Raw genomic sequence first — 27,855 nt, forward strand, 5'->3', positions numbered from 1 at the left:
GGTGCACCCGCCGTTCCGTTACCATGGTTACAGAGTTAGTATGAGCTACTTAGCTAAGACTGCGAGGAAAACTTGCTTTTTTGTTTTTTGCTGAGCTAACGCTACCTATAAGTTATTTTCTGTTTTCACCCACAAGCAATAGAAACTTAGCCAACAAGCCACCCATTCTGGTTTAGTAGCGGGAAAACTGACAGGTAACAGTTGTTGTGTGCTGGTTACCTTGTTTGAGTGTTTCTTATGTTTTTAACTAGCTTACGTGGTTTACATGATATTGTTTTTGCTGGTGCTGTAATTGGTTTTGGCTGAAACGATAATTTTCTGTTAACGTCAGCTCGGGTGAAGATGAGGGTTGTGACTTCACCCAGCGGCCAAGAAGAAACTGTGACCGTCAGACGAAGTGAATCAGCGGATGCTCAGGGCATTGACCGCCTCGTCAGCCCCTCGGCTCTGGCGGTCTTTGGAAGGGTCAACGTAATTCACCTTCTGTAAGACAAAACATTTCTTTTGATAGATTACAGACAGCAATCAACAAGCATTGACTCGGCTCGTTTATACAGACATAATAGTTCATTATTTTTACTATCTTACATTTGTTGTACTTGTTTATCGTTTATTTTGTACATATTGAAGTTTTGTGTATGTTCCCCAGTATTATTCATTAATCTTTATACATCTACAGTAGGCACTTTTCCACTGTTTGTACTTTCTGGTTACACTGGTACTACTTCTATTAAGATGAATCTAATCTAATCTCCTCTAATCTAATCTAATGAATGAATGAATCTGATAAGGATGGTGTTAAGGAAAGGAAAAATGTTTTTCATTTGCTCTATTCCAAAAACAAATTTCTTACTAGAAAAATTGAATGAAGACTGACATATTTTTCTAGAATCATTCCTCCACTCTCCATCTGGACTTTAGTTGAACACTGATGAAAGCAGTTTATTTAATCATATTTTCCCATAGTTAAATCTTACACTGTGAGTAATGATAGCACTAAATATGATATTGTTCTGGTGTTCTTCCAGTATCTTTTTGTAGTGACTAAGCCAGTGTTGTAAAGTCATCCAGACCTTGATCTGTGGTTCTTGTTTCCTCTCGGCTCTCCTTCACCTTTCAGAGAAAAAGCCAATCTGGCCGTGACTCTAGCCAATGAAAAGGACGAGGTTCTGGCCCACGCTTCCTTCTTTGATTACCCTGCCGGAGACGTGGTTGATCAGACTCACTGGGAACCTTTTCTGCAGAAACACTTCAGAGCTGACAAATGCACAGTCTGTATCAGCCATTCAGACAATACTGCTAAGAGCTACTGATTTAATCTTACTTTTAGGATTAATGAACCGGGACCACGTCAATCTTTGACCCCAAACCAGAGCTAATTTGGTTATATTCTCATACTAAGAGCTTTTCACCGTTTGAAGTTGAATAAAAGTTACTTACTGATAGAATAAAAGTGAACTGAAACTTGCACTGAAGAAAGCTATATTTTCTTCCCTCTGCAGCCCATCAACACACTCTTCCTACACCTTTTTGTGGCACTGCCGGATTTCGCCATAGCAAGTGTAAAGGAGATAATGAGGTATGAAAAAATAAGGGCATATGCCCCTCTTAAAAAGTTCAGTAAAACTGGTGCAATTTGTTAGGGTTATGCAGCTTTCTTATCTGTAACACATTTGATGTGTTGTGCAGGGTAGCACTTATAGACAGCTGGACTCCACAGAATTTAGATTCATCAAGGTTCATGCAAATGAATTCTCTCGTTGTGCTTCTTTCTGCAGAGCTGTCTTTAATGCAGTCACGGAGCTTGAATACACTTGCCTGGTCTGCCCAAACGCTGGTGATTTAGGTGAAAAACTGCTTCAAATTCATTGTTAAGTTGTTCAAAAAGTATCTTTAAAGAGACACATGAGTCTTGTGATTGCTGTTTGTCCAGAGCCTGCACTGGAGGAGGTGTTTGAACCCCTGCAGCACCTGACTGAGCCCGGGCCCCAGTGCTTAGCCTTCATCTGCCACAGACAAGAGCTCTGCCCAAGGATTCACATCCGCCCAGCCAGGTGACTCCTGTTGAGTCCTCCCCACTAGCATCATATCCACCCAGAAACCAATAAAACTTGTGGATAGCCCATATAGTGTATATTCAGATGGAGGAGATGAAGGTGGTGGACATAACTTGTGTACACTTTCCTTCAGCACTGACAAGCCATGAGCTGAGCAGAATGTCTTAAACAGTCAAAAATCGTGTTGTTCTATTATGCTGTGAGCCAGAGCTTGAAGGTGTCGACTGCTCCTCTTGTACGTTACAGGGTTGAAGATCATGACGACATCATGCGCATATTTGCAGAGCACACAAAACTGCTGGAAACTACAGAACTAGCGGACCAGCTGTACTTCCTTTCAGAGCTGATTGAGGCACAGAATGAGGAAAATCACTCTGCTGTTTGTGAGGTTTGTTCCAACTTTTAGCTTTTTCTTAAGTTAACCTGCTTTCAGGTAAATTTTTGAGTTGCAGCTGAAAAGCTTTGAAAAGAAGCCTTTAAATTGAGACAGTGTTTACTGTTTACTGTAGCTCGTCCCTCCTCCTGTCTGTAGCTCCAGTCTGTAAATATTGTAAAAGCAGCTCCTCGTTGATGCTCTGACTGACTGTCAGAGACCCTGCTGAGGTCTGTTCCCTCATGGGCTGCATGGAGGCGACAGATCTTCCCTCTCCTCCCCGCCAGTCGGGCTGACATGTGTTCACGGCGGCATATGGCAGATACGAGCTGATACTTGGCCAAGACATGCTCTCACTGAACATATTGTGTCCAGACATCTGAAGCATTTTGGGCTTTTTGTCTGAATATGTTCAGCACTCACTGAACAAACAGTCAGACATTGCCCCAGAGGGTTGGGCTGTTCTCTCTGCTGTCGAGTGCCGTAAACTTTTTGTGAAGCGGCTGAATATGTCATTTAAATATTTTTGAGTTTATGTTCTTTCATGTGTTTCAGTCCAGACTCAAACCAACATGAGAATTTGTAGCTGTTGGTTAGAAGCAAAATTTTAAACTTCCACATGATACTAATTTTTTTATTAGTATCATGTGGAAGTTTAAAATTTTGCTTCTTTTTGATTTTGATGACACGACATGTCGTACAGAAAGAGTCACCGGACACATAAAAAACACATTTATAACAATCTTAATATATTTTTTTAATAGCTTTGGTACTTTTGAGACTATCAAATGCAGATATTGTATTGGTTGAAAGTGTAGATGCTTTTGGCTTAATTTGGAAGCTTGGTTTCAGATAATGAAACTGAAAATAATTCTCAAGATTTTTTTCCTCAGTTTAAAGGGAAAGTTCACCCAAATCAAAACTGCATACTTTTCCTCTTACCTGTAGTGATTTTAAGTATTTTCATCTGATACAATGGGTCACACCGAAGGTTTCAAACAGGAAATGTTACAACCTCCATTAACCGGTTGAAGAAACATGAGTTTGACTGTGTGCACTGGAGTCTGTGTGTTCTCGCTCTCCACAGAGTGACGGAGTCGCCGTTGGCTTCATCAGCGTCACTTCTGATGTCGACTTGAAACAACTGTGTGGCTTTGAGTTGACTGAGTTTGATGTTTTGTACAAACAAATAAAAGACTACGAGCCTGCTGCTCAGGCCGACTCAGAAGACGAAGGGAGAAAAATCCAAATGTCAGGTTCACAGCAGGTAACTCAGCTGCACGTCTATAACGACACTCGCTAGGATTACAGATGGATAAATGTCACAAGTGCTGCCTCCCTGCTGACATTAATACAGCTAAAGTCATGATTACAGTACAAACAACAACAACATGCACTTGAGCCTTTGGTGCTTTTCTTCTACTTGGTGGTACGGTTTTTGTTATTGTCACTTTCATCTCAGCAGGAGGAGACACAGCCAGCCAGAAGAGGACATTTTTCAGAGAAATCCAACGTTTTCTGTATTCAGTTCTTTGTCATTGACAAGAATTATGAAATGAGGTAAGAAGAGAAAAGAGCAGTCAGGCTACGTTCATGCTGCAAGGTTTAGTGCTCAGTTCTGATTTATCGCTCGGTTCCAATTTTCTGGCCGTTCACGGTCAGTTTGAGATTCCAGGGTGAACCCGCAAAAACGTCACATGCAGCACACTGTCGTCATTTATTCACATGTAATCATGCTTAGCATGACGTCACATACGAGATAGATAGCAAACAGTGGAAGGAGGTGATTAGTGGCATCTGCTGCAAATTGAGTTTTCACAGCAAAGTTCACAGAAGATTAAAAGTCAGATACCACAAGTGTGTATATATATATATATTCCATATTTTTAACTTAAAGGGACAGTTCACCCAAAAATGAAAATTAAGTCATTCATTCTTTGGAAGCACATATTTATTTAGCAGTTTCATTCAAGCATTTTTTTATGTTTCATCTTCAGTTGTTTAGCAGAATACTGCAAATCTGATTTACGAAGAAACTTTACCCGACATTCCATCAGCATGGGGGGTGAGTGGGTAATGACTGAATTTTCATTTTTGCATGGACTGTCGCTTTAAATGTTTTCTCACTTAGAAGTAGATTTCTGAGGGGTGCGGATGGCAACTGTCCAGAGTTACATCAGTCATATGCTGTGTTAAAGCAGGGAGAGTGACTGTTAGTTGGCTCCTGCTGAGCTCCTCTCTCCACCGCCTTACCTCCCAGCTGTTACTGAATATGAAATCGAGTCGCTTCCTGCCGAGAGTGAGCATCTTATTAATGAGAGCTGCGCTTAAAGTGACAGCGAGGCAGAGTCGAAGGCGCGAAGTTGAGCTAGAAGGCAGATTGGTCGGCCAGTTGTTCCACCACAGTGATCAGCAGCTCTGGCAGGCTGTGCAGTTGGCGCACATGTTTTCTCTCAACTTCTTCTTGTTCTTCCTCTTCATCTCTTGCAGATCAGCGGACTTTATTCCATATGTATTCAAACTTTTCCCTGTGAGTATCATCTTTACATGCTACATTTAAGACATTTGGCTCAAGAAGTATTTATGAGCTGCAGGACAACAGTAAATAAATCAAGGATCAAGAGATAAAATAAATACTCCAGTACGTAAAGAATGTCAAGAAGTCCTAGCAAAAGCTGGATTCCTTTACACATCAGGAGGGATTTTAAAGTTATTTTAAAGACATGATGTTGATGTCCAGGTTTTGGAAAGTTTATAAAGTGTAAAATTCTTTCTAATTCTTGCCTGAAAATGACCTTTGTTATCATATTTTGAGCCTGTCTGCTCAGTGAAGTGTATGTGTCCTGTGTCTGTCTGTCTGTCTGTCTGTCAGAAGCAGGACGTCTGCGTCATTAATGTACCAACGCTGTCCTCCGAGCTCCAGTTGCTGCAGAGCTTCATCAGGGTGCCGCACCGCGTCACCAGCTCGCTGCCTCGTGAACTCTACATCCTCCACCGCTCCGGCCTCAGGAGGTCTGTTCACACCTGTGACTTCACCTGAGACAGACCAGCATCCCTCGCAGTTTGTGGTCATGGTGTGCTTGTTCCAGCAGGGGGGTGGAAGTGAGGCCGGCTGTGGCTGCAGACCGGCTGGCTGTCTCTAATCTGGTGAGGGGTCTGAGACTGAACGAGTCCCTGCTGCAGGACCTGGACCACTTCTATGATGCAGGCAGAGACCTGGTCTGTCAGCACACACACACACACACACACATTCGATCTTCTTTGTAAAAACTCTAAGCGGTGTGCTCTGACTCTGCCGATGAGACAGTTTATCCGAATGTTGTTGCTACAGTCTGCTGATTTGCCTTCAGGTGTCACTCTGAGCTCACAGCAAGAAGTTTTACCAACAGCAGCCAGTGCTTTGTGGTGTGTTTTTGCCCTGAATTTTGTCTGTCTGGGCACAGATCACATTATGGTGCAGCTCGAGGACTTTGAATAAACAATGTATCCCAGTGTATCACAGTTTTTCCTGTAGAGATGCTTGCCTTGTTGTCTGAGTGGAATCCTGCAGACACAACTCAGGGCTAAAAATAACTTTTACACCCCCTGCATTTTTTTCAGGTAATGAAAGTTTACCTAACATGTTTATTTGCATATCATATGAAAGACACAACACAAAGTTAAGCATCAATTCAAATAGGACAGAACCCCTCTGAGATAATACAACATTATTGTAACGTATCAGGCTGATGTTGTGATATGAGAGAAGATGTGTTATTTTTATTGTGATGCAACTGTTTTCTCTTCTTGGTTTTAAAGGCTGCATTAAAGTAAAATGATGCAAGTGAAGTTGTAATATTTGCCTTTAGCTACTCAAGCCACGTTACAGCCACATCAAAAATCACATTACCAGTGGTCATCCCTACAGTAGTGCCCGTTCTTGATATCTAGGTATTGTGTTATTTGAGTTCATATTTCCAGAAATGACCTTAAAATATTGAAATAGGATTAGTGTATTTAGTCCTTAATACAAGAATAATTATTAACATGTTTTTCACGATAACCATTTTCACTATGATGAGTGATTCATATAAAGTCTTGTTCCAACACGATTCGTTCTCTTTGAATACATCAGTGTATCTACGTTTTTATCTCTTTTTTTTTTTTTTTTTTTTTACTCGTTTGCTTCACTTGCTCTTTATTTACTTATTGCAACGTCCCACCGCAGCTAAAACTGGCCTGTAATATGATCAGTGTTTGGAAATCATTTTAATTAGCATGAGCAGTAAATAGAGAATATATCGAGATTGAAATTCTAACTGGGCCTCAATGATGATTGTTTTGGACGATCAAGTGTGTCTGGAGCTGCTGCTGCTGATTGTCTTGGAATAACGAGGAATATCACACGTATGCCAGGGAACAGATTGGTGAGAACTCAGTTGAACGGATTTTCCTCTCTGACTGACACCCCAGCTGTCACTGCCGCAGCTCCAAAACCGATAATTACTTCTCAAATGAGAATGCAGCCGCTTCATGAGTATTCATGGCACTAGACTAATGCAAGAAGGTTCTCGATATTCAGTTCAGTGCACGCATGTAGATTTACATGCATTTCATTTTGTTCTGCTGTACGTCAGGACGGCTGGCCGCTGCAGGCCTTCGTGGCCCACGTGCACAGTCAGGTTGTGGGGATACTGATCCTGAGAGATGAGAAGGTAGGCGCATTTCCTTTAATTTCAAATAATAATGACACCAAAACGCTTCTTGTTTCACAGATAAAGATGTCATTAGTATGAGTTGCATTATGGGGATTGTATGACCCAAAGTTTCAGGAGCTTCCTCTATACCAGGTCTTCTCCAGGGCTTTATTGAGGTGGAGTTCCTCTGTCATGGTTCGTTCCTGACTGACTTCATTATTTAATCTGTCTCTGTCAGGACATGGAATACATTCGTGCCCACTACAACATTGAGAACTTCATCTACTTCAGCCATCACCGCTATGAGGAGCACGCTCAGATACGCCACTTTGTCCTCAAGCCCTCCTTCCAGCACTTCACCAAACACTTGTTTAAGGAGGTCCTCCGACTGGCTCACAAATCCTGCCTGTACCACAGGGTCTACCCGCCCCACCACAGCCAGGAGGTGGGTCCACAGGGACTTTCAGGCCCTTACTGGCCCATCGTCACTGGGCCCCTTCCAGCCTCTGTGCATGTCTGCTAAGATACACATTGTCATTAGTGTAATGATCCTACACTGCAAAAAATATCCATTCAAACAGTGAGGAGTGGATTTCACTTGTTGACAGAAGTGGCAGCTTCACTTGTAAGAGTTACAAGCATTTCACATTTACCCACCGATGACTAGAGAGTTTAACCAGTAGGTTTACTTTCAGAAACTCTGCTATAGTTTTGTTCTGTTTTTACAGTCTTTAGCAAGTGTTATCAATCAAGCTTTCTAAACCAAGTTCATTTTTTTCATGTTCCTTTTCCTGGGGACAAAGAGATGAAATCTACAGCATCTCAGATTATTGTAAACAATGAAAAGTGTCTTCTGTAGCTGTCTAGGCTGATCAGACAGATGGCTTTGTTCATGTGAAAATGTTGTAGCTTTAAGCAGGTAATGTTTTGCAGAGTGTGGCCCTCAGCAGGCTGCTGTCCCCGGGGTCGGGGCAGCAGGTGCTAACAGTGCTGCCAGCTCCACCTCTCCACACCATAATAAGACATTTCCTCAACATGTAGAGGCCTCCACTTCCTCTGCTAATTACCTTCCACAAACAAGCGCCAGATTGGGAGATGATGATGTGCAAATAGAATAATGGCAGAAGATAACCAGAGAATTAGCTCTGATCAGGCAGTGGATGAAGCATCAAGTGATGTTTTCCAGGCAGCTCACATCAGTGGTGTAAATCTTGCATCATCTAAGCTCTTAACCAGAGCTCATTATCACTCTGTTGCCTTCCAGTTGCCTCCTGAGCCTCCACACTGATGTTGTTTAACCTCCGCGGAGATTTTTCTCTTTCTGAGCTCACTGACATCATGCCGTCTTCTTCTGAACCCAGAATTCCTGCGTCTACCATCTGGATTTTGTCCTCAACTGCGCTGTCCCCGTCCGCCCACGGCGCCAGATCATCTACCCGCTGGAGGAGCTTGGCATCAACGCTCCCTCCAGGCAGATCATGGAGGACCAGGTGGGCACAGCAGCAGCTGGCTGACAGGGAAGGGCCTTCCAGGGAATGTAGATTAGCTGAAGGCTGCTGACAGAGGGAACACAGCAGGAAGTTAATCTGACCACTAGACGGTGCTGTTTCAAAAGGGAACAACTCAGAGTGACACAGAATGTGCTTCACTGCAAGGTATGGAGGGCAAGCGCCAGCACAGTAAACACAGTATGATGGAATGAACACTGACATCTGATTGTGTCAAAAAATGAATCCACAAACAGCCTTTTCACACTTGTGTCACATGAATGGACACATTAAACATTTGAACTAAAACACCGCAAACAAACAACTAGTTTGGTGATGTAGTGAAGCAGCGTGGGATCATGGGAGCTGTTGTCTTCATTGTTAAACAGCCGCTGTAGCAGATGAAAAGCTATTTGAGCCAACAGAAATGAAAATGTTCACAGACGAGGTCACATTTGAAAGTTTTGAGTTATATAAACTTTAAAACATGCTCCTAAAAATAGCTAAAATATAAGAACAAAAAGAAGGGAAGGCAGAATGAAATGAATGACTGTGTGGTGACTCTGGATTGAGTTGTTCCGTCTTCTGGTATGTGATTCTTGGAGACGTGTAGGAGCACTTCAGTATCCTTCACCCAAAGTCATTTTCAGATGGTCAAACAGTGTGTGAAAGCCACACACCTTTGAAACATCAGAATCCAACAAACCGACAGGTCTGCTAACCTTCAGCAGCCGCGGCAGGTGTGTGGAGGTGAGAGCGCAAGTCTTTCTGTTCTCTTATTCGTCTGCTGTCTCTTTTCACGTGTACAAGGGAGTGGAGATTAAGTTGATTATGGAATATTGCATCTCTCTCCTCTCTGAAACAGCAGGCTTTTTTACCTGCCTTTGAGCCTAGCGTGTCTCTCCCTCAGCTGAGAGCAGCGTAGTTTTTAAAGAAGCTGGTAACGAATGAAAGTGACAGCTGAATAATCTCATCTCTGAATGGTTTCTTCTCCTTTTGTTGAAAGTCAACCATCAGTCGTGTGTTCTGGCCCTAAATCTGCTGAGTCTGGCAGATCTTAATGTGGCCGTGATTTATTTTAACATCCTGCTCTTCAAATATTTACCACATGTACAGCGGCCCTCTTTAGACCCAAGCGTACACTCACATGTTCATTTCACTCCATCAAACCCGGTCCGCCGCCCCCCTTCTCCTTGGTAACACAGCAGTCGTGATTTCCAGGCTTCAGTGCAGATAAGAGCTTCGCCTCCGAGCTCTGCCTCTGCCTCCCGACGTCGGCCTCGGGATGGTTAATCAAATTTAAAGCACCTGTTCCCTCTCTGTCAATACAGGATCATATTACACAGAGCCTCGGTCATTGTGTTTAGGGAAGGTGATGCGTCTCCAGCGTGATAAGAGCTGCTGCACCTGCTCCACCACACATGCAGATGAGACAGCAGCTTTGTTCACCTGAATACCTCATCTGGTTAATTCCTGCAGTATTAACATGGAAGCATGTAGGCATTTTATCTGCCTACATGCAATAACAAACACAGGGTTTTAACACATAAAGTGCTACTCATTTACAATAAAAGTCAAAATGCAGCATCTGCATGGCACACAGCTTAGGTGTCTTCATTTATCTGGTATGTAATACCGTGTGGGTAGTGGTTGACATCTACATAAGAACCATCACCATTTTCCTGTCCTGCCTCTCATACTGCTGCTAGCCAGTGGTGGTCCAGTCCAGCTCTTCCACCCCACAAGCAAATGAGACGCAGTTGATGAATTCATCTAAAACTGACCCACAATCTTAAAGTGACCTGCTGAATATTTGCAATTTATCCTGCAGTGATGCTTCAGTACAAATACCAAAAAATACCCAAATAAAATTCAATATCTTTTATTTCTGTATTTTATTTTTCAGTGGTACATTTTTTTAATACCAAATATTTGTTTCATTTCATTGCAAGATTTTCACAAACAAATTTAATGCCAGTATTTTGTTGTTCAGTTCAGGTTCTGTTTTCAATGCCAAACTTTATTCAGCCCCATGTGTTTCCGAGCTTTGCATAACCTCACTGACTAGCAGGCTCATGCTACGTGAACACACACACAAGCCTGATGTGCTCAACTTGATGTCCATGCTGATTGGACTAAATACTCCATGTGGCTCTTCCTTGTGTGACGTATTATAAATAATACACTGTGAGTTGTAGCTAGCTAAAAGACAGCCATCTTTAGTGCAACATTGTGTTTTACTGATGAAAATGGAAAAAAAGACAAAAAGTTATTTCACATTTGGCTGTAGTCTTCAGGGCAGTTCACTTGAGAGAGGAGATCTCATTTTAAATTGTAGTTTGCGATTGTGGGGAAACAGATTTCGATATTGTTTTTTTTTTGGTGAGTGCTGATGAATCAGTCAAAAGAGTTTGATTTCCACTAAAAGAGCAGGACTTCTGCCCCAAACATCTCCAGCATCAGAACTCTGACGAAGCTGCCTGGTCTCATCATACTAACATTTCCACAGTATTTCCTGAAACTCTATTACTGACTTGCTTTTGCAGGTCACTTTGACCAAATGACAGTGGAAAAAAAAAACCTGATTTAATTTTCAAAAGACAAAATGTAAAATGAGAAATATGTTGAGAAGTCAAAGTAGGCATTGAAGTAGCAGCTTTTGTTTAATTGCTACAATTAAAATATTTATAAGATCCCTTGTTTTCCTGGTGCTGGCACACACATTTATCATATAAAGCAACCATATGCTCTTTTATTTTCCTGCTACGTCTCTCAGTATCTGACAGATGTCGGGCGCACAGGCCTCGTGGACATTATTTGAATATTACACAAAGGTTAATTTCACCCTCGGGTTTCCCCCTTTTTTTGCTCGATTCTGTTTTCATCCAACAAGGTGCATCGTGGGGCCAATCTGCCTAATTACAGATGATGAAGGAGCCATTAGCTGCCTCACATCACAAGGGGCGGACCAGAGACGCGTGGTGGTGGAGGAACTGGGAAATTAGAACGCAGTGTTCTGTTCATTCCTGTGGGACCCTTCAGAAGTGTTCTTTAACTGTGTTTCCTTCTCACCTGAATCTGAAGCTGCACTTATTCTCAGATTTCTCAAGGTACTAATGTCTGGAAGTGTTTGGGAAAATTGAATTTGCCAACCACTTGTAAAAACACAGCGTTTCACTCGGCACACATTTCATTTCAATTGTAAGGGTCGGCACAAATGTTAAAACCCACAACCTGTTAAATTTTTTTAGCCTGAAAGCTCCACTGTCTCTTCAGCAGGCAAGTTAAGTGCTTTAATGAAAGCTCGTTCCTACTTCATCGTGTCATATTCAAATAGGAAAGATTGGACACATCAGTTGTCTTCTTAACAATAATTAAGGCTGGATGCATTTGATGAATTGTTTAATTTCCAGAAAATGGCACCAGTCATACTGACTTCTCCCTCTGTTTCTCTCAGGCGCCGTTTGCTCTCAGCCTCATCAGCAGGAAGTTGACCATGGAGCCAAAGGTGGCCGTTAACGCCAGGATTGTGGTGGTGGGGGCGTCAGACACAGCTTTGTCTCTCCTTGAGGTGCTTTGTTTGTGGTGAGTCTGCCATAGAACAAGCTTCTTGGTATAATTCCTCAAGATGTGCTGTAAACTTGCTTGCCTTTCTCAAATTTGTTTTAACTGTGACAAGTAAGGTCACAATTCGTCTACTCTGATCGCAGCCTGATTAACCTCTTAAGGGGTCCTTGGGCACAAATTTGCTCTGGGGCCCCTTCTAACCTCACATACATTGTGGGGAGGGAACACTTTCTGCTGCCCAGCCACGAGGGGGAGGACGTGGATGCCAGCAGTTATCAGGATCACTGATTGATGCCCATACGAAGATGGAGTGCATGCTAACGCTTTTAGCTTAGAGGATACAGTGAAAAATTCAGCTTAAAAATGGTGGAAACAACATCTTTTAAAATCTTGTTTTGTGGACTAAGAAACTTAACGTGACTTTCCTTCACCGGGGGGTGAGTGGATGAAGACTCAATTTTCATTTTTGGGTGAACTGTTCCTTTGAGTAATAGCTGATATTGTATTGTATGAGGCCCTGGTATTCAAAGCAACACAACAGAGGAAAATGAAAAAATATTGAAACTTCAGTTTATCTGTATGCTGTGAACAACTAGAAAAGATGTGCTTTCATCAGACTAAATGACTATAATTTTGTGTACTTCAACCAACGGTATAAACCAAAACTTAGCCAAGCAGAACTTCTGTAATCATAAGAAAACTCTGAATCTGTCAGCTGGTGTCTGTACAGCAGCTGCTGGCAGGTAACAGAAGGATGATCACTTTTATCTCCAAGTGGCAGTAAACACAGACATGTAGTGTATAGGTATAATAGACAGCTGGCTGCTGTTGCAATGAAAAGTATTCATGATCAAGTAATCACAGATTTTGATGTTTCTGTTCCCCAGAAACCCTGTATCCAAAGAGAGCAAGTCCCACAATGAAACGTCTCCTTTCTTTATTTCTTTATCGTCTTTTATTCTAGGAATCCAATCTCTGGAAATGTCACTTGACTCTGGGTCGGAACGTCTTACATGTTTGCCTTCGTCCTGCCTTTGTGAGATTAACTGCTCCGCCAGATAATAAGAAGTGCAGGGCTGCTGCTGATTCAGAACGCCAAGCGATAGCTGCCAGGCAACCAGGGTCGTTGTTTTGTGCGAATGAGATCTCTGAGCTCTCAGGGCTGGCGAGGCTGGCAGGGCGGCGATGCCGGGGCGGGCGCACGCAGCTGTCTGAGGCCTGGCATTCAGCAGGGCCAGCGCTGGCCCCCTTTAATTAGCCACTCTGCTGTTTCCCCCGTCAGGGATCTGCTGCAGCGATCTGTGTTTGCTGTCACTAATGAGTTGACTAATGAGGCAGTTAGTGTCCGCTGAACTAATGGTGAGGCAGCGACGCATTGAGAGGGTGAATGATGGGTCAGTTTCAGCCTGCTGGGGCCCCCCTTATCAGCCCTGCCCAAACGTCCATCCCCCTGCAATCCCCCCACCCCGACACAGCTTTCCATGTGCTCATTGAAACCAGCCCAGCAGCACCAGTACCACCCCCCCATCTCCATTACTGGCTAGGACGAGGTCAGACAGATAAAGAGCTCTGCGGCAGCGCGACCCTCTGCCCGCCGCGGTCAGGCTGCAGGGTCACCACGGCCGTCTGTCACCGGCTGATAACAGAGCAAATCCACAGCTTCTGATTCAGTCACATCCAGACACCAATAATGGGCCTTAATGCCTCAGTGCTACAGCGTAAATCCACCTTCTGGCACAGATTAACAAGCAAAATGTAACTGCAGTCATTGTTTGATGGCTAATCATTATTATTGTTTGCATGTTTGCTTCAAAATCAACGATCAGTCCAATGATGACACAAAGCTTTGACAGCAGAGGACGCTTTACCTGATACTTTGTGAACAGATCACTAAATCCAATTTTAGAAGAAGAAGAAGAATCAGCTTTATTGACAGTATATATATTTTTACATACACGCACTGAATTCGTCTTCTGCATTTATCCCATCCTTAGTTGAACACACACATGCAACACCCAGCAAATTACAAGCAGTGAAACACACACAGGAGCAGTGGGCAGCATCAGGCGCCCGGGGAGCATATTGGGGGGTTAAGTGCCTTGCTCAAGGGCACATGGATGAAAATCAAATTTTCATTTTTATACTCTCCAAGTGAGTAGTATACGTTACGTAGTATACGTTCTAATAACCATTTAGGTTATTAGAACGTATACTACTCACTTGGAGAGTCAGTCTATTAGTTTATCAACAGAAAATTAATTTAAATGTATTTATCATGCAAAAATGTCTGTTTTCACGTTTTTCAGACTTGAAAATGTATTGATCCTCTCTGTTTTGATGTCACTGTAAATTTAATAGTAAATTTAATAGTTTGCGTTTTTCACTGTTTTCTTACATTCTGTAGACTAAACGATGATTGGTCAGAAAATGTAATCATCAGATTAATCAATCAATAATGAAAAAAAAATTTCCATGATTGTTTTGCATTCTCTACAGAGAGAAATGACGAGAAAAATACAACTGATGTTCATAATTCTATGCTGCACAAGGAAAAATATGTATTTATGATTTTCCCTTTCCTAAATCTCTGCTGGTTGACAAATTTCCATCCTCTCCCTCACAGTTTATGTCCCCTTATTGTCCAGTCGCACTGCGAGTGAGGAACAACAGTCACACAACCTCCATCCAGTCAGGTTAGCAGCATGTCGGTGCCTGCTGCTGTAGATCCGCGCCGTCGGGCATTAATTTAGCAGGAAGCCGCGATAAGAACAGCGCAGGAGGCGATCAGAGGCGTCAGCGTGATAAGGCTGAACACTGTGAGGTGTGCACTCTGCTTTTCACTGGACGAATGAGCTGGAGCTGCTGTTATCAGCTGTGTAATGTCCTGTAGGCCACCACAAAGGAGGTCATTTGCATCACAAGAGATGTTGTATACTGTGGGCAGTAAACACACCGCTCAGGAACCACAAATGCATCAGCAGGCTGGAGAAGTTCCACCTGAGAACAACACGTTCCTTTGGGTTCAACCCAAAACAACTCTGACTAACTAAGAACAAATTTTCAAACAAATCAAAGCTACTGCTGTCACGAGAGATTTAGAAGTAGATACACGAGGGAGACGATTCAAGTTACAAGAGTTTTAATTCAAATTCTTTATTTTCCTCTTGAAATGGCTGACATTACTTTGTAAATGCTGTCACTCACCACTGGATGAGGAAGGTAGCTGACGCTGAATTTAAAGCCATCCTTCCGCGGAAAACCTTCATGTCACACTGTGTCCTGCATGTATTCACTGTGGAGGATCACTCATGCTTTTCAGTGTTGTTTGTTCCCTCGCAGCCCTCACCTGAGGTTCAACAACCTGACTCTCGTCTCTACACACGGTTTCCCCAGCGACTGCAGCCACGAGGACGTTGGATTTCTGTCCACAAGGTGAGTAAATGTAACATCAAACACACCATAAGAAGGTTTTCAAAACATTTCACCTGTGTGATTATGTGTGATGTGTGTAATTTAATTCACACCTACATTAAATTACTCCACAGTTGAAGAAGTTGCCCAATCATTGTTTTCAATTCACAAGTGCACCAAGATACATACAATCTGATGGACTGAATGTGTACAGAAAAGGAGGATTTCGGTTTTAATCTTCATGAAAATTGACAGTTGTTTATATTACAGAACGAGAGTCTGTAGTCATCTGCTCATTACAAATGCTAATGAAAAAGAATACTAAAAACTACAGGGTCAGCAGTGATGAATTCCAGGTCTTTCAGTCCACTCAGTCTTCGTCACTTCCTGCAGTCATGCATACAGCAGCAGAGACTTGGCCCGACTGCCTCTGCGTTCCTGCGTCGCCGTGGTGACTGGGAAGATGGTGGGCATCAACAGGAAGTCCAAATACGTCCTTGTGTCTGGTGGGGGGAAGGTGCCTTACGATCACCTCATCCTGTGCACGGGCCTGCAGTATCGGGTGAGACAATCAGCACTGACAACGTCACAACAATACCAATAAACTTACCGAAATGACACCTTTCTTAACAATGTTACAAAGTGCTGCACAAAAAGAAGTAAAACCAGACAAGGCAGATTAGGGCTCTGATCGTAAAAATCCCAATCACTAGTAACCAACAGGCTCATAAGGGCTACACTTCAGAAGTTTCTGTAATGAGGCCCCTGAATTGTTTTAGCTGTACGTCACACACACACTTTGGGTGCGACTGTAGTCTGAAATGCATTAACTATAAATCAGACTTGTGTGTCATGTGATGCTGTAGGTTCCCTGTCCCACTGGTGTGGATGTGAGCCAGCCGGTCACAAACAGCCAGCTGCAGGCTCAGTCTGCTCACCGCAGATACGCCGGGCCCGTCCCGTCCAACCTCTTCACCCTCAACGACCTCGATGACTGCATGGCCGCCCGCCACTGGCTGCATGCCAACTTTGTGGAGCTGGAGGGTGAGTGAACATGCACACACACACACACACGCACAGCCTAAAATTAATCTGTAGTAGTATGTCATTACTCAGCCAGTCAGCGCTGAAGTGGCCTGGTATAATTAGCAGCTAATTAGCTGCAGAGAAATCTTTCATCTCTGTGAATCAGGTCGGCCTCTTCCATCCATTTTCCATTATCATATCACTCTGTGAGAGCCAGGCTGTTCAGAGCAGGAAAAAATACACAGTGTCATTAAGCAAAATTAATCTGCTCTCTGAAGGAATTGTGCAGTGATCTAGAGTGAGGCTTTTCTACATACTAATTAGTTGATCTCAGTCATAAAGGAAAACCATTACTAAATGCAAATCGACTCCAGCAGATACGGATGTTTATTTCCATATTTTAATAATAACGGCTAAAGGAAACAGAGTGAATGTAAATTTTAGCATTAGACTAATGCAGAGTACAGTCACACCTGTTTCAGCAGCAAAAGCTTCAAAGGATCTTATTCACAGCAAATCCTATAAAATATCAAATCTAACAATGTGTACTTTCTGACTTCCTGTCTGCTTCAGCTTTAAGCCCACTGTTTCCTTCTCAGCTCATAAATCTTTCACAACAAAGGTCAAACATACAGTTTTAAAGTGGGGCTGTCATCCAGTAAAAAACCCCAGCAATGGATACACCTGTGTTACCTGCCTCCAAGCTCCTCTAGAGGTCTCCTCTATCCTTGTCTCCTCGAGGTGTCTGGATCCTCCATGATGGCGGAGGGGGTGAGAGGATGTGAGGCAGCTAAGTAAATTAATCTGATGAAAACCATCCACTGATGTGTTTGTAACAGTGAAGCTCTATGGCACAGAGGAAGAAATACTGAACTCTTTTAGGAAATATAGAATATCTTCAGACTTACACTTTAATATGTTTGTAATGTAAAGAAAAATAATTAAAATAAACATTTGATAAAAAGCAGATGAAGGCAGCCTCACGAATGTGACACAAAGTGCTCCTGATGCACAGGCCGGAAATTAGTAGGCACCCGCAAAACAGGGAATGAATTCCCAAAGCAACTGAAGCCACACTCCTTAGTGAAGGTACAAAGTATTACAGTATTACATGGTTAAAAAGTTTGTATTGGCCGCATACCAGTCTGCCTTCCCCATTCATCCTCCTTTTCAGCTGAAATAAAAACATGTAACCTTGGCTGGTTGATGTAGCAGTAGTTGTAGTGGTAAACAGATGAAGTGAGCAGTGTTGTATCGATTTATTGATGAGAAGCTTTGTGTTCTGCTGGCCTTGATGGTTCAGTGGCTCCTGGACATCAGCACCATGGACAGAGCCAGTTAAAGCTCTAGACTTGTTTATGCACAATGTCTTGTATAACCAAGACTGTGTGAACTCCAGCACTAACAAAAACATGTACAAGTACACAAGTATAAATTCATGCACGTATTAGGCCTCAGTGTTGTCTTTGCGTCACAGACTATTGGCGTAACGACGCTGCTGCATTGTGCTTTAAATGTAATATAATGAGGGAGTGATGAGGAGCACACTCATTATGCAGGAGCCTGTATGTTCTGTAGAATATCAGGAGGCTTCTCTGAAGAGCAGAGGAGAAACATCCATTCAGATGTTCTTTTTGCATTGTTTGATTTCTTCTTTCTCTCCCGTCCGTGGTTCAGTAATCAGACGGCCTCCTGTGTTACAGGAGTGTCCTCCTCTAAGGCTTGAGCACAAATTATTGTGGGTTGGTAGAAAATCTTGAATAGAAAAAGGGAAATAATTTTATAATGACAAGAGTAAACAATGAGCTTCTTTTAGAGCTTCATGGTCAACATTCAGTTCATTTCATTTATCAGGCTTCTTATGCATTATGTTTAGGAGAGAAATATGTGTATAGTGTAGTGGGTAGTTTTTCCATCTGTTGTAGAAGAAAGCGCCATTTAAAAACTTCATTGTTTTAGGATTTCCACTGTTGATGATCATCATTTATCAGTTGTACATTTTTTTGAAAACTTGAGTGGCTTTTTAGTGAAAGTAAGGCTGAATGATCCTCTCCCGTGGTGACCTAACAAAGTAGGCCTGTCGTGGTCGTCAAAGCCAAAGCCTGGAAATGAGAAGTGTAAGTCTGGTAATGATAAATCAAGTCCTACTTTTAGCTTCAAGCAGGACATGAGCCTCCCATTTGAGGGTCCTGCTTCTGATCCACCTCACTCATGTCCCAGCTGGCTGTTGAGTACTAGCCAATCACAGCACAGTCGGGCAGGGCGAGGCAGATCACACATTTGGTGGAACTGTATAACCATTTGCTCCAGACTCCTTGACGCTGGTTTACTGACTGGATTCTCATTTTGGAAAGACGATGAAAATACTGTCCTAACTGTTCCTTCCTTATGTCTTTCCAGATGATGCTGTCGTCTATGGAAACAGCATCGATGTCTTCACCACCGTGGAGACTTTACTCAGCCTTGGTGTTAGGGGACATCGTATCCATCTCGTCCTCCCACCTCCCGATCCCAGCGTCTCCTGCTTCAGCAGCCCTGTAGTCGAGAAGGCTGTGGCGATGGCCATGGAGAAAGCCGAGGTCCAGCTCCACCATAACTGCCTGCTGGCCCAGATGAACAATGGAGATGAACAGCCTGATCCTCTCACATGTGTGTCGTTCACCACTGACGCAGAGCCTCTCCATCTGCAGTGTGGGGTGAGTTAAACTTTCATAATCCACTTAATGATTTTGTTGTTTACTCGGCCAGCTATTAGTTTTTACAAAAGAAAATGTTCTCTAAACAATGGTGGGTGAGTGGCCAGCATGTCTGGTAGAGCTGAAAAGCTCACAGGCTGAATTCACAAGCTCATGGCTGTTGGTTGGACGATAATTTTCCTCCTGGAGGCAGACTGTTTGTCAGACACAAAATGATTTTGGTGTGTTTCCCATTTTCATTGTTCCAAACAGTAAGACAGCATTCACTGTCTGTTTCCCCCGTTAGTCTAAAATAGACGAGCCCTCGTTGTGCTCGTATTGTGTATTTAAGTACTGAATGTACTGTCAAACCATGCATGTTCCAAAATTTTCAAAATGTGGCTTGGCAAATATTTTTTGAGGAAGGATATGTTTAGAGCATTTGCTTGGCTTCAAGGCTTCACATGATGTGTTCTGGTGAGAAACTGCTTTTCAGGGCACAGGATATATTTTCCCAATGGCCACTGGGACAAATCAGCAGCAAGGCTGAGTGGTGGGCCCATATCCAGTTTTTTACATCAGTGTCCGGACTACTGCTCCATTCTGTTGCACTCAGAAATGTGCAGTGAAGCTGTAATTCAAGTAGTACCTTTTCATCACTTTTACTTGATGTACTGTTGTATTGTGAAACATACTGCAACAACTTTGTAGTTGCCATCTTCATTTCCATACAGTTGATGTGCTTAATCAAAGTCTGTGTGCCCTGTGAGTTTCCTTTTAGATTAAACAAGTTAAAAATCAGTTAAACCAGCTGCTGCAGCTGCTGCTTTCCATACAAACATCCTCAGCATCCACAGTTTCCCCAGCAGATGTTCTGTCTGGGACGCATTTAGACCAACTCTAAGCTATCCACTTCAGACTTGCAATGCAGCTGTATTTCGCAGCCCTCTTGGAGTCTTATCCTCACAGTTAGGACTCCAGGAAGTCTGCTGAGAAACTGTCCAGCACATTTTAGGACAATAAGTTCTGAATGTTTAAAATGTTTATACTGAATCCTGAAGTCACAAGAAAACAAAAAGCATGTTTACTTTTTTTCATTTTGTCCTTTCAGGTGTTCATTAACCTTTCCAATAAAGGAGTCGACTATGACGCCTTCACGAGCATCAACAACTCCTTCCTGGTCTTTGATAGCAGACTTGTCATAAATGCCACTTTTCAAACCAGCGATGCAGCCGTTTCTGGTGCTGGACCTCTCACCAAATTCTCCCGCATGTACCACTCAGACGAGTGGTCGCACGCCAACTTTAACTCCAAAGAAGTGGGCCAGGACCTGGCGGCCATGTTGCTGGCCCTCTTCGACCCGACGCAGCAGCCTGCACACGATCCTCCACCTGAGACGCATCATCTTGTACCGCTGTACAAACAAGCCAAGATTCAAGGTCTAAATATCAAGTGTTCTCATGGTTGAGGAATTAAGTGCATGAGACTACATGGTGCCAACATCTTTTGTGTTTCTTGTGGTGATTCAACCCTAAGAATGAATGGGACTTCTTGAGCCCCAAACGGCCAGATAAACCCATCCCACTTATCCAATTCAGTCGCTGTCAGCGGGCATGTTCATACTCATTTTTGTACATTTAGTACATTTATCTCAAACACAAAATTCCTTCACGTTCCTCAGCAGATGTCAGGTTTCCATATGTTTTCATGTCAGTTTCTGTCCATACCCTCCTCTGTGTCCCTCTTCCTGTCTGTCCTTGTTTTCGTCTGTTTTTATCTGAGAGAATTTGCACTGCCAATATTTTTTTCATTATGTTTTTGTGGAACATTTTCCGATCTTTCACCCATCCACCCACTGCTGATGTTATTGTGGCGGACACTCAAACCATAGCAGGGCGTAACAAAGGCGCATTGTGCTGCTGTGTATTCATGGAGTAACCAAGGCCACTCCACGGGTTACATAAACACAACAGCCACTCTGCTTCGCCCTTCTCACAGAGATGAAACACACGTGAACTTTTCAGAGGGATTTCAATGTTCATATCGCCGCCTGCTATCTGAGTTTATTTGCCTCAAATCTCTTTTCCTCTCTGGGTGGATGCTAACAGTTGTGAACTGATGTTGTCCCAGTTTTGGTGCCAGTTCATGTTTCAGCGCTGAATTTTCCATGAATATTTTCTTCTGATCAGAATACCTTCTCTTTTTTCTCATTGATGCTGTGACTGATATCTTCTGAATTTAAGATTTTTAGTGGCTACACTTTATGGTACAAAGCACACCTTAACCGTCATCACATGTTTGCTCTCCTCAGGTGGGAAGCTGCCTGGAGGCTACAACTACCTGCACGTTGCCAAACCGTCTGCAGCCAACCGGACAGGCCCTCCTGTTAAGCATGTAAGATTTTACTGTCCAACATACCTGTGAGTGGTCTCCGGGTAACACACATTGGTTTCTTGCTGAGAGGCCTGTACTACAAAGTGAGTTCAACATACACAGGATATCACACACAACTGCACATTCATCCAAATATTATAAATCAGATTCACCTTTACCTGCAGTGGAAACATGGTGATATTCTGTATTGTTGTTACCATCAACAAATCTCATCAATGCACCAGAACCAACAATTAATTTATCCTTCACCTTAAAAAAATACTGGGTGTTATATATAAACATAATACTACTACTAATAATAATGATAATAATGATAAATCTGACAAATACGTTCATGAAATTTTAAATTTCTGTCACATTTTGCTGATTTTTAGTGAGAACTGCTGTGCTTGAGGAGTGACGGGCATAGCAGTTAATTAATGAACTGATTTTTTGTTGTCGACTTTTTGTTGACAATAATAAAATTGAACCACAGACCACAGACAAACTGAGCAGATGATGAATCAACAAAGACCGAACTCAAAAGTGGACTAAAGTCCAAATTAAGCTGACAAGGGGATGAGATGCAGGAGGAGAGAAGCTCAGGTGAGGAGAATGAGGAGCTAATTGGCTGGGAAGGAGGGACACCACACCAACACAAATAAAGAGGGACAGAGGAGCAGCAGGGGACACAGAGGCCCCGGGAAAAACTGAAGACTCGCCCGAGGCACCTTATCCTGAAGTCCATAGTCCTTTAGTCGTAATCTAACTTGTGTGTTCTTCCGTGTACAGTTAGAGGACAGTGGTATCGTGACCGGACGAGTGGAGACAGGGAACTACTTCTGTTTACATCTCGACTGCTATGAGCTGGTGAAGGCCCTCACCTGTTTCTCCCTGAAGCCCCTCCCCGTCTCCAATTACCTGAGTCTGTACGGGAAACACCAGGAGCTGCTGGGCCAGCTGTTGACCCGCTACCACCAGGGCCTGATCCATGACCTGTACAGGTGGGAGGAACAAGTTACTGTTCATTTTCATATGTGTGCAGATGTTTTGAGGAAAGCCAACATTAGCATTTCAGTATTTGTAGAATATAAAGGTTTCAGCCAACATTTTAATTTTGCCAAAATCCACCCATCTGTTAAAACATGGGTCTTTTGCTCATAATGTATAATTTTTATTTATACATTTATATAATAAATAATCGATTTTAATAACATAGTGCTCAAGTTATTCAGTGTTGGCTTTATATGTTGACTTTACCTCATGAACGTATAAAGAGGACGGGCAAAAGGAGGGAAAGAATCTGAGTCTTTGGTGAGTACTGGACTGAGTCAGAGGCTGAACTGACTTCGAACACACACTGCCTCGCCTCCCGTTGCTCGCTATAGTAAAGTATTCTGGCTGTTTTGTGTGGATAAACACTTGCTTCACTTTCGGTGATTATTCTAATTACAAGTTAGACAGTTTAACAGAAATAAAGTCTAATTATTTGGCACCCTGGCCAGCTCAGAGATGAGACACGTGTTCTTATGGTGACAATCAATCAAATCAGACAAAAGGAAGAAAACATGGCTTACTGTTTGTGACGTGAGAAAGGAAAAGTGTTTTTAGAGACTCCGGTAAACACAGCAAAATAAACAGCAGGAGGACCAAAGAAACTATTCTGAATGACAAGTACTTCTTTATACTGCTGCTTTTTCATCGTTTTGAATTTCTTCTATAAAATGTCCTTGCAGCTGCTGAATTCCTCCAGACAGATGCCGGAGTGAATGAGCTGAATGGTTTGACCCTCTGTAAGCCATGTTTTAAGGTAGCTCAGCACAAAGCAGCTTTGTGCAACATATAAATTTAGATGCCTGCCTGAAGCCGCTGGGGACCTGGAAACAGAAAAGTGAAAACTTGGGTTTTAAACAAACACCATGTTTGCATCAGAAAGACAGTTTGTCTCAGTTTTACTGTTCGTCTTTGTTTTTTCTTGTGCTAATCCGTGAGTTTGTTACCAGCAGGAATAATGGAACAAACTATGACAAAAAACTCCAGTAAACCAGAATGATCCTTTATACTTTGGTTGTTGAAATGCATTCAAGGAAACATAATAAATCTCCATCTGAAGCAAACTCAAGTCATAGATATAAATTAGAGTTTCTCACCAGAAAAAAAATGTCTTCTGCATTACACAGTGTGTAGTGTAAGACGAGACTTTTTTCTTTAATATCCTCCTTTACTGAAGTCTTTCATCAGCTCCAGTCAGCCAAACAGATGACTTCTAGCAGAAATGATCAGTTTGGCGAATTAGATGATGTCTGCTTTCACTTTGTTGTCCACCAAACAGACAGCTTCACCAGACTGATATTTTCCTGGCTGTTTTTGTGTCTTGTACAGCGTTTATGTTGTCGCATGATTCCCAGTTATTGTGCAAGAATACACGTTGCTGTTTCTCAGATGCCGATTTTGGTTGCCAGAATGTAAAATAAAACCAAATTTTCTGTCAAAAGAAGACACTGTGAGCCTGAGAGAGGAAGTGTTTACAGAAAGCTGCAGATAAACGTCCCATCATTCATCTGCTGACTGATGACCTCACGAGTGGTCTGAACAGGCGCGAGAGATTTAGGCCTTCGGTGTCTTTTGTCCTCATGCTGTCTGTGTGTTTGCTGGTGTGACTTTGCTGTGTGTGTGTGTGTGTTTGTCAAACAGCGGGTGACCTGCTTCTGAGGTTCCAATACAAATGACCCCCAGATATGGACGTCTATTGTCCCCCGCCTCCTAATCTGTTTATGCAGCTCACCAATCTGTCTTTGTGGCCGGTCCAGGACCAGACAAAGCCGGAGCCTCCCTGCCGCAGAGGCTCGCTCCTCGTCACGCCGCTCACTCAGCTGACTCGTAAAGTCATTGTGGAGGCTGACGGAGCTTCGCGAGCCGTTAAAATAATTGATTGACTGCGTGGCGGCTGGAGGTTATTCAGTCAACACACACAGCATAGCTTCAGCTGTGTGTGGTTGGTTCTTTCAAGGGATCTTTTATTTAAAGGGTCAGTTCACCCAAATTACAAAGAAGGACAGCCTGCAGTGGAAGCACTCAGTACTCAGATCTTTAAGTAGAAGTACCATATTATGAAAAAATACAACTTCGGTAAACAGTAAATGTAAATGTGCTTGAAGTATCAAAAGAAAAAGACAAACATTCCCAACTTAGGGGTTGGGACCCTTCGAATGGCCACAATATAAATCTGAAGGGTCGTCACAGGACTAAAAAACAAACACAAATCTGTTCTCAGACATTTTTTTCCGGGCTGTCTGTCTGTGTCATTCTCGTGATCGTAGTATCTCAGGGAGAAATTGGATGTTTAGATTGAGAAGAACTGATGAGAATTTGGAAGTCAAATGTCACTGAGACCTCACAAAACATGTTATCAGCCATAACTCAAACTTCATGAACTTATCATGACATGATGTCACTCAAATGTCTGACACGATGAAATGAAGAAGTGATGACATTTTCTGTCCCAAAGGTCAAAGGTCAGCCTCACTGTGACGTCATGGTGTCTCCTGTGCGTCATTCGGCAGCAGAACTCGCAGTAGTCCACCATCAGCTCGCTGGTGTGGTTGATCCTGAGCTTCAGACGGCTGCTGATGCACCGTGTGAGGAAGCTCTCTGTCAGCCACTGCAGACGTGGACGGAAAGTGAAACTCGTGCAGGCAGTGACTCTAGTTTGTTCTCTGGGTGGTATTTATACAAAGGGCCACAAGCCTGAGGGATTTAGAATCACAAACGCAAATTCGTAAATCTGAAAAGTCACTAGTAACTCTACAATAAATGTAGTGGAGTGAAAAGCTTTGGCATTTGCCTCCATGCAGTGGAGTAGAAAGTAGAGTGGATGTGCTTAGTTTCTTTCGCTGTTGCAGAGCAGTCGTGTTCGTGTCACCTGATGACATTCATTCGTTAGCTCGTTCAGAAGCAAAAGTCAGTCAGTCATTTCACAGTCCACAGCTGTGGTGCTGGCTACAGACAGCCGAACAGAACCACTGACCTGAAGTGTGATGAGACTCAGCAGGTAAAAACTGGATTTCTGTGAACAAGGACTTACGAATGTGTGTCTCCTGCAGTTTCTTCAGACAGAGCTGGTGTTTGGCCGTTTATCACGACAGGTTCTCCGACTTCGAGCAGGAGCTTCAGCAGATCGCCTCCACTACAGTTCGTGCCCTTATTTTTTATCCCAAAATCAAGTATGAGCTTGACTCTGTCTTTCTTTGTTCGTTCTCTTTCCTTTACTCGATGATAAATGGCTGACTAAAATTGTAAAAATGTCTGTAAAAACAATAAGCAGCAAACTGAAAAGGTCCGGACTGCCTTGACAATCTGAGCAGGTGGAAACAGCTATAAAGAAAAATTATTTTCAGCCCTCAAAGAACAACATGTTGCAGTAATACCCGAACAGCTCAGGGCAGCATGGTTTCTGTCCCTGCAGGACGATGAGCCGAGGCAGCAGGCGATGGAGGACGACTCGAGCGTCCTCCCTCAGGACAGATTCAAAGAGGCTCTGAGGAGCAGCGCTGTGAAATATCTGACCTACAACCGTAACCTGCTTCCCATGTTCGCCTACCCGGGACAGCTGTGACATCATAGGTGTCATCACCATGTTGACGTCAGTGACATCAGCCTGTTAGTCCTGTTAAGTGTGTTTAAACCATTTTAAAATCTGTAAAAATGTGCTGTGAAGTTCTCTTGTAAGCAGACATGCCTACATTCACAGTTTCTCACCAGAACCTTGACTGCACTTCTTTCCTCATAAAATATTTGGTTAGTTAACTTGATTAGCTTGGTTAGCTTGTTTAGGCCTCTCGTCCATGAGTAAACACACACTTCCTTCTGCATGATTTTACGGAAAGAAAATAGTTCTGTTACGGCAATTTCATTTCTGCCTGTAGTGAGTTAAGCAAAGGAAAACACAACAAATCCAGGAAATAGCCTGCACCAAAATGTTTAAATCTCTATAGGGAGGAGGCAACACTCAGAACCACACGGCAGCAAGCAGTTCAGGGCTGAGCCCCCCTGACTGAAGACTTCATCTCATTTTATACTTTCTGATGTGTCTGTGGTTCTGTGTTTGGAGCTTCAAACACATTCTTTCACAGGTTGAAGGAGAAACAGACAGGATGCAGTACCTGTTAGCACCCCAGTTCAGGTTTATCTCTTGTGAGATGAAGATCTCTTCCTGCCCTCTGCTTTATCCAGGATGTTATTTATAACCGGGCTGTAACAGTCAGTTCACCAGGCCATTACTTGGCCACTGTAAAACCTCACAACTAAAGCTACAGATTAACTACGTTAAGTATGAAGTAAAAGTAAACATTATGTCATTGTTACTACAAAGCATACAAAATTTCTTTCACATTAGTTAACTTGATTAGCTTAGTTAGCTTGATTAGCTTGGTTAGGCCTCTCGTCCATGAGTAAACACACACTTCTTTCTGCATGATGATACGGAAAGAAAATAGTTCCTGCATGAGTTAACCGTCATGATTCCTAGATAACATGTTGTGACCCGGTTACCTTTCATCTCTTACGCTTTTAGAAATCTGAAAATATGTTCATGTGAGCGAGTTCAGAAGACGCAGCAGACACAAATTAAAATAGTGTGATGTTGTATTCCCTTCCGGGTGGAAACCCTTCATGCAGTAGCTTCATCTTAAGGGGCGTCCAGTTATTAATTGTCTCTTAATTTGATTAGATGCAGAAACTTTTGCAGGCCCTGAGACATTTATCTCATGTCAGCATCAGATTCACTGACTTTTTGTGTCTCTGACTTGATGTTTATTAGCGTGTGGACACTCCTAACTTACTCTAACTGAAATGTGACGGACAGTGAACAGTTTAATGTGAGTAAAGTTAGAGTTTTTGACGTATGTGTTCTGGTCCAACTGTAACTGAACTCTGCCCCCGGTGACTCCGCAGCAGCGTGACCAATCACAGGGCTCCTATAGCGGCTGGAGATAAAAGCTTTGTGCGGGAGGAGGAGGAGGAGGAGGGTGTCACTCTACAGCTGTATGCTAATGAGGCCGAGCTGAAGCCTGTCGGGAAAATAACCGCACACACAACAACATATGTCCGCACCTCCAAACAGCCCGCAGGCTGAACGCGCCGCTGGTGTCCGCATATCAAGTCGGTTCTGTAGTGTAGGAAGCAAACATGGCGTCTAACCAGCACATTCCG

The 27,855-nt window shown here is 42.9% G+C and overlaps 1 protein-coding gene across 3 annotated transcripts; it reads left to right on the forward strand.

Annotated features, from left to right (window-relative positions):
- Positions 1-22: 22 nt before the first annotated feature.
- cfap61 (cilia and flagella associated protein 61) lies at positions 23-26,465 on the forward strand. Of its 3 annotated transcripts, none has more exons than XM_046372584.1 (25): positions 23-194; positions 332-485; positions 1,121-1,271; positions 1,503-1,579; positions 1,779-1,846; positions 1,934-2,054; positions 2,304-2,445; positions 3,518-3,697; positions 3,893-3,990; positions 4,921-4,960; positions 5,303-5,442; positions 5,520-5,649; positions 7,047-7,124; positions 7,345-7,551; positions 8,468-8,596; positions 12,051-12,178; positions 15,500-15,592; positions 15,965-16,133; positions 16,438-16,615; positions 18,998-19,293; positions 20,384-20,711; positions 21,584-21,666; positions 22,438-22,649; positions 25,749-25,836; positions 26,111-26,465. In XM_046372584.1, the coding sequence occupies exons 2-25, from the start codon at positions 343-345 to the stop codon at positions 26,258-26,260; spliced, it is 3,429 nt and encodes a 1,142-aa protein (XP_046228540.1). In that variant the 5' UTR covers positions 23-194; positions 332-342; the 3' UTR covers positions 26,261-26,465. The 3 variants fall into 3 exon arrangements, with proteins under 3 accessions (XP_046228540.1, XP_046228541.1, XP_046228542.1); XM_046372585.1 differs by having other exon boundaries at positions 5,523-5,649; XM_046372586.1 differs by having other exon boundaries at positions 3,896-3,990.
- Positions 26,466-27,855: the final 1,390 nt, after the last annotated feature.

The sequence above is a fragment of the Scatophagus argus genome, chromosome 19 (genome assembly GCF_020382885.2).
Source record: "Scatophagus argus isolate fScaArg1 chromosome 19, fScaArg1.pri, whole genome shotgun sequence".
In the NCBI taxonomy this organism is placed as follows: Eukaryota; Metazoa; Chordata; class Actinopteri; family Scatophagidae; genus Scatophagus; species Scatophagus argus.

What these genes read in the sequence shown, in the direction of transcription:
- cfap61 (XM_046372584.1), top strand. Translation starts at nt 343, where the DNA reads ATGAGGGTTGTGACTTCACCCAGCGGCCAAGAAGAAACTGTGACCGTC. An exon ending in GTCAACGTAATTCACCTTCT is followed by an intron (nt 486 to 1,120) that starts GTAAGACAAAAC and finishes TTCACCTTTCAG; the next exon opens with AGAAAAAGCCAATCTGGCCG. An exon ending in ATCACTCTGCTGTTTGTGAG is followed by an intron (nt 2,446 to 3,517) that starts GTTTGTTCCAAC and finishes CGCTCTCCACAG; the next exon opens with AGTGACGGAGTCGCCGTTGG.